Source organism: Loxodonta africana, unplaced genomic scaffold (assembly GCF_030014295.1).
Source record: "Loxodonta africana isolate mLoxAfr1 unplaced genomic scaffold, mLoxAfr1.hap2 scaffold_887, whole genome shotgun sequence".
Lineage (NCBI taxonomy): Eukaryota > Metazoa > Chordata > Mammalia > Proboscidea > Elephantidae > Loxodonta > Loxodonta africana.
In genome coordinates, this window is record NW_026975633.1 from 3,803 (window position 1) to 10,688 (window position 6,886).

The following is a 6,886-nucleotide window of genomic DNA, read 5'->3' on the forward strand; positions in this document are numbered from 1 at the left end:
ATCCTTGTTAACATTTATTGTTATCTGTAGTGTTTTAATCAGTGGAATTTGAGCCTGGGTAGTTTTGATATGCACCTCTCTAATGGAAAACCTGGTAGCACAGTGGTTAAGTGCTACAGTTGCTAACCAAAAGGTCAGCAGTTCAAATCTACCAGGCACTCCTTGGAAACTCTATGGGGCAGTTCCACTTTGTCCTATAGGGTCGCTATGAGTCAGAATTGACTCAACGGCAATGGGTAAAGGTAAGGTAATAGCTAATAATCTTGAAAACCTTTCTTATGTTTATTGGCTGCTCGGATATCCTCTATGCTGAATGTTCTGTTCATGTGTTTGCCCATTTTGTGATTGGGTTGTTTGTATTTTTTTTTGGTGAGTTGTTGCAATTTTTATAGGTCTTAAATATTAGACCCTTATCAGATAAATCATTTTCAAAGATGTTTTCTCAGTCAGTAGGTTTTCTGTTTACTCTTTTAATAAAGTTTTCTGCTGAGCATAAACTTTTAACATTTATGATGTCACATTTATCTATCCAACATAAATGGCGGATATACACATGGACCTTGCCATATGGAATACGCAGTAATCAAACTGACCACATCTGTGGAAAGAGTCTATAGAAAAGCTCAATATCATCAGTCAGAACAAGGCCAGGTACTGACTGTGGAACAGGCCATCAAATTCTCATGTGCAAGTTCAAGTTGAAACTGAAGAAAATTAGAACAAGACCGGAGAGCCAAAATACAAACTAGAGTATATCCTACCTGAATTTAGAGACCATCTTAAGAATAAGTTTGACACATCGAGCATTAACGACCAAAGACCAGATCAGTTGTGGAATGACATCAAGGACATCATACATGAAGAAAGAGCTCATTAAAAATACAGGAAAGAAAGAAAAGATCAAAACGGATGTTAGAAGAGACTGCGAAATTTCTCTTGAACATCAAGCAGCTAAACCAAAAAGCAGAAATAATGAAGTAAAAGAACTGAATGGAAGATTTGAAAGGGCAGTTTGAGAAGACAAAGTAAAGTATTATAATGACATGTGCAAAGACCTGAAAATAGAAAAACAAAGGGGAAGAACATGTTTGGCATGTCTCAAGCTGAAAGAACTAAAGACAAAATTCAACCTTCAGGAGCAATAGTAAAGATTCTAAGGGGAAGTATTAAACAATGCATGAAGCATCAAAAGAAGATGGAAGGAATATACAGAGGCATTATACCAAAAAGAATTTATTAATATTCAACCATTCCAAGAGACAGCATATGACCAGAAACCCATGGTACTGAAGGAAGAAGTCCAAGCTACACTGAAGGCATTGGCAAAAAACAAGGCTCCAGGAATCTATGAAATATCAATTAAAATGTTTCAACAAACTAATGCAGTTCTCGAAGTGAACACTCCTCTATGCCAAGGAATTTGGAAGACAGCTATCTGGCCAATGGACTGGAAGAGATCCAAATTTATGCCTATTCTCAAGAAAGGTGATCCAACTGAATGTAGAAATTATATAACAATATCATTAACATCAGATGCAAGCAAAATTTTGCTGAAGATCATTCAAAAGCAAGTGCAGAAATATATTCACAGTGAACTGCCAGAAAATCAGGCTGGATTCAGAAGTGGATGTGGACCCAGGGATATCATCGCTGATGTCAGATGGATCCTGGCTGAAAGCAGAGAATACCAGAAAGATGTTCACCTGTGTTTTATTGACTCTGCAAAGGCATTCAAGTATGTGGATCATAACAATGTATGGATAAAATTGCTCATGAAGAATGGGAATTCCAGAACACTTAATTGTGCTCATGAAGAACCTGTACATAGATGAAGAGGCAGTTCAGACAGAACAAGGGGATACTGCTTGGTTTAAAGTCAGAAAAGTTGTGCATCAGGGTTGTACCCTTTCACCACACCTATTCACTTTGTATGCTAAACAAATAATCTGAGAAACTGGACTATATGAAGAAGAATGGGGCATCAGGATTGGAGGAAGACTCATTAACAACCTGTGATATGCAGATGACACAACTTTGATTGCTGAAAATGAAGAGGACTTGAAGCACTTACTGATGAGTACCAAAAACCACAGCCTTTAGTATGGATGCACCTTAACATAAAGAAAACAAAAATCCTCACAGCTGGACCAATAAACAGCATCACAATAAAAGTAGAACAGAATGAAGTTGTCAAGGATTTCAGGTTACTTGAATCCACAATCAACACCCATGGAACCAGTAGTCAAGAAATCAAATGACACATTGCATTGGGCAATCTGCTGCAAAAGACATCTTAAAAGTGTTAAAAACCAAAGATGTCACTTTAAAGACTAAGGTGCCCCTGACCTAAGCCATGGTGTTTTCAATTGCCTCATATGCATGTGAAAGCTGGGCAATAAATAAGGAAGGCGGGGAAGAACTGACACCTTTGAATTACAATGTTAATGAAGAATATTGACTAGACCATGGACTGCCAAAAGAATGAACAAATCTGTCTTGGAAGAAGTACAGCCAGAATGCTCCTTGGAAGCAAAGATTGTGAGACTTTGTCTAACATACTTTGAACATATTATCAGAAGGGATCAGCCCCTGAAAAAGGACATTATGCTTGGCAAAGCAGAGGGTCAGAAAAAAAAGAAGACCCTCAATGAGATGGGTTGACACAGTGGCTGCAACAATGGGCTCAAGTGTCCTAATGCTCATGAGGATGATGCAGGACCGGGCAGCGTTTCGTTTCATTATACAGAGAGTTGCTTTGACTAAACAGCACATAACAACAACAACTACTGTATAGATGATGACACAGTTTTGAACCTGTGTGATTGTGATTCACACAAGTTTTTATAACCAGAAATGACTGGTTTAACACAGGCACATAGCTCTTTTGACTCCAATGCTAGTGGACATTTGATTATTATTTCACTCTGTCAGTCAAATAGTTCATGAAAATTAATTTACCCTTCAGAAAGGACAATAGCAGGGGCCACTTCAATATTCCTAGATAATGGCTGGATGTTATTTACTTAGAAGTTTTGTTACCAGTAGTATCAGGTCTGGAAATATTTCTAAGATTTGTTTAGATTAATTTACATTTATTAGGGCTGGGATGAAAGTAATACAAAATTCTTGTGGGAATTTTGAGGAATTACACTTTAAATTTTCTGTTCTAGTATTCATATGAATAAATAAAAACTGACAGTTATTCAGGACAAAAAAAGACTGAAAAAAACCAAACTAGAGTAGGAAGCTTAATCTTAAAAAGTTGAAAATAAATTGTAAAGTGTCTATTATTAAAATAGTGTTATATTTTGACAAAGAGAAGTTCAAGAGCCATATGGGGATCTTTCCTTAGCCAAATGAGGAAAAATGCAATTGGATCACTTTCTTACTCCACACATCAAAGCAGGTGATGAAAATAAAGTTTCAAATTTAGATTACATGAATATACAGAAACTTAATATCAAAAACAAGAGAGAAAAAATTAACCTGACAAAAGAAAAAAATGAGAAATCACCGCTTCTATAAGAGTTGAGTAGAAAAAGAATATTAATCCTATAGAAAAATGGACATAAGATACGATTAAAGAGTCCACATTAAAGAAATACAAATAGCTCTAAAATGTACCAAGAGTTGTTCAGTTGGACTCATAATAATAGAAGCACAAATGAAAACTGCACTTAAGACATTGTTTCTCACCTGTTAGAATAGCACACAGCATTCAGTCAATTCATATTTAATAATGTGTCTCCTATTGATACAGGGTCACAATGAGTCAGAATCAACTCCATGGCAGTGGGTTTGGTTTGGTTTTTTTGGCATTGATACATATACCTGATAATTATGGGAGAGTATGGGAATGTTCAGGAGACTGGGGAAGGTGACTTTGAAATATAAATGTTTCTTATAAAATTTCCCTAATGATACTGTAATTTTCCTCCAGGCTTTCCAGTACAGTGGAGAAAAGTAGTTAATTTTAATTGCTTAGTTATTGTCCTCCAGAGAATGGGGCAACATATAGTCTCTAGGGTTCACGACCCAAGGTTATGACTACAGATGTAACATTGCATATACTTCACTCCCACCCAAATTTCCCAGATGCAGGAGAAGCCTTCTCTTTGCTGTTAGCAGGTTTGTTTTAAAATTAGGGTATCTAGGAAACAACTAAGGGGGAAAATGCAAACTTTAGATGCAGACAGTTCATGAGGAATATAGAGTCAGGGCAAAGGATGCATATCTGATCATGCAAGGAACAGGATGCGCACCTTTTATGCATAGAGCCATGCATAGAGGACTTGACTCTTCAATAATAGTGCCCTGGATGAGGACCTGGGGTTGGGGAATAGAAGTGCCCTGACAGTTTTGGGAGTGTGTATTTTCTTCTGTAAATTTTTGGAGCAGTTGTCAAGGCAGAATCAACAAGTATTTAAGCAGAATGGAATAATCATTGATTAGACAGAATCTTTATTAAAAGGATATCTATCTATCCATCCATCCAGCATCTATCTATCTATCTATCTATCTATCTATCTATCTATCTATCTATCTATCTATCTATCTATCTATCTATCTATCTATCATCTATCTATGTATCATCATCTATCATCTGTCTCTCTCTCTCTCTATCATCTATCTATCATCAATCTATCTATCTTTCAAGCCTTAATTAGGATTACAAATTACCATGTAATCTCTGGAGCCCTTGTGGCATAGTAGCTAAGACCTTGGCTGCTAACTAAAAGGCTGACAGTTTGAATCCACCAGCCACTCCTTGGAAAACCTATAGGGCAGTTCAACTCTACCCTATAGGGTCATTATGAGTTGAAATCTACTGAATGGCAATGGGTTTCTATGTAATCTCTAAACCTCATATTTTATACTTTTGAAAATATTAAAATTAGACTTGAGAACTTAAAGTTCAATGGTTTTATTGGCTTTCCTTAAGAAAATTAAAAAAAAAAGTTATCATGTTTTAAAATTTTGGAAGTTTAGCATTTCTCAATTAATAAACACATACATGCTGAAAGAAATATCTTTTCCAGTCTCAGCAAAGGATAGTTAACTAAGCTTCCTACATCCTAACTATGTTTAATTTTTTATTTTTTTTTTAATTTCCAGGATTGATTCAGATTTTAACAAACAGAAGCCATGTCATTGTCAGAGAGAAATAAGTGGGGCCGTGTTCACTCTTTCGGGCTTCTCAGATTGCCCAGAAGTGCAGGTTCCCCTTTTTGTGGTATTTCTGGCCATCTACAGTGTCAGTGTTGTAGGGAACGTAGGGATGATTGTAATCATCAAAATTAACCCCAGACTGCACACCCCCATGTACTTTTTCTTCAGCCACCTCTCATTTGTGGATTTCTGCTATTCCTCTGTTATTGCTCCCAAGATGCTGGTGAACCTAGTTGTAGAAGACAGAACCATTTGGTTTTTAGAATGTGTAGTACAATACTTTCTCTTTTGTACCTTTGTGGTGACTGAGTCCTTTTTACTAGCTGTAATGGCCTATGACTGCTTTTTGGCCATTTGCAACCCTCTGCTCTACACAGTTGCCATGTCCCGGAGACTTTGTGCTATGCTGGTGGGGGAATCATATGCATGGGGAGTAGGGTGTTCCTTGACACTCACATGCTCTGCTTTGAAATTATCTTTTCATGGTTCCAACATAATCAATCAGTTCTTCTGCAAGTTCTCCTCACTTCTTTCCCTTTCTTGCTCTAATACTTACCTCAATGAGTTGTTGCTTTTTATCATTGCTACTTTTAATGTGGTGAGTACATTACTCATCATTACCACATCTTATTTGTCCATCATTGTCACCATCTTGAAAATGAGTTCAGCCAGTGGTCGTCATAAGGCATTCTCTACCTGTGCCTCTCATCTGACTGCAATCACTATCTTCCATGGCACCATCCTGTTCCTTTACTGTGTGCCCAACTCCAAAAACTCCAGGCACACCATCAAAATAGCCTCTGTGTTTTACACGGTGGTGGTCCCCATGTTAAATCCCTTGATCTACAGTCTGAGGAATAAGGATGTCAAGAATACAGTCAGCAAGATAATAGATGCTAAAGTCTTTTCTCATTAAGCATATTATTTTAGTAGAATCTGTTGCCAATTTAAAAACAAGGTGATTCCACAAAGATGATTTTAAAAGATATCTTTAAAATTAATCTTTAATACTGTACAATGGTAAGGATATGGAATTTTGGTTCAAAGAGACTAATCTTGGCTTTGTCTCCTCATTGCAGGAAAAAAAATCACCATCTCTAATTTTAATTTTTAAATCTATGCAACTGTGATAACAGGAACTGGGCCATAATCTGATAATGAGAGGCACCTTACAAAATCTGAATAAACATTAATTCCATCCTTCTTTTTATAAGATCCTTGGAGTATAGTAGGTTCTAAGTAAATGCACATTTTTTGATGACATATCTACAAATGGCAGTAAAGATAAGACATAGGCTTTGCCTTCAAGGGATGCATAATTTGGTGGTAATGCTGGGGCAATAAAGAAAGGGGCTATTGTAAATGGAAGACTATAAGAAATACCTTAAAAGGCTTGAGGCAAGGAACAGTTCAAATCCGTTTAGGGAGATTAGAAATATGTCTTCAGAAATGAGGTATTGTTTTAAGTTGGCATGGAGTATGGACAGAATTTTAAGAGACACATTTCAGTGAAGAAGGCATTTTTTTCAGGAGAGACTAGAATAGACAAACTCAAGGAAATGAGAATGTAATATCAAGTCAACCAATTTGTTATTGACTGAATACTGTATAATGTGTGTGATTACATCTGTGTGTGTGTGTGTGTTTGTGTGTGTGTGTGTTTGTGGTATCTTATATTCAGGTTAAATTGACATGACTGAAAAGTTAAATAAATATT

General features: G+C 36.5%; 1 protein-coding gene across 1 annotated transcript; it reads left to right on the forward strand.

Moving 5' to 3' along the window:
* Positions 1–5,115: 5,115 nt before the first annotated feature.
* LOC135230229 (olfactory receptor 5D18-like) lies at positions 5,116–6,085 on the forward strand (the record flags this gene model as incomplete). The annotated part of the gene is made up of 1 exon (XM_064279149.1): positions 5,116–6,085. A coding segment is annotated over one exon (970 nt), but the record flags the coding sequence as incomplete, so codon positions are not given.
* Positions 6,086–6,886: the final 801 nt, after the last annotated feature.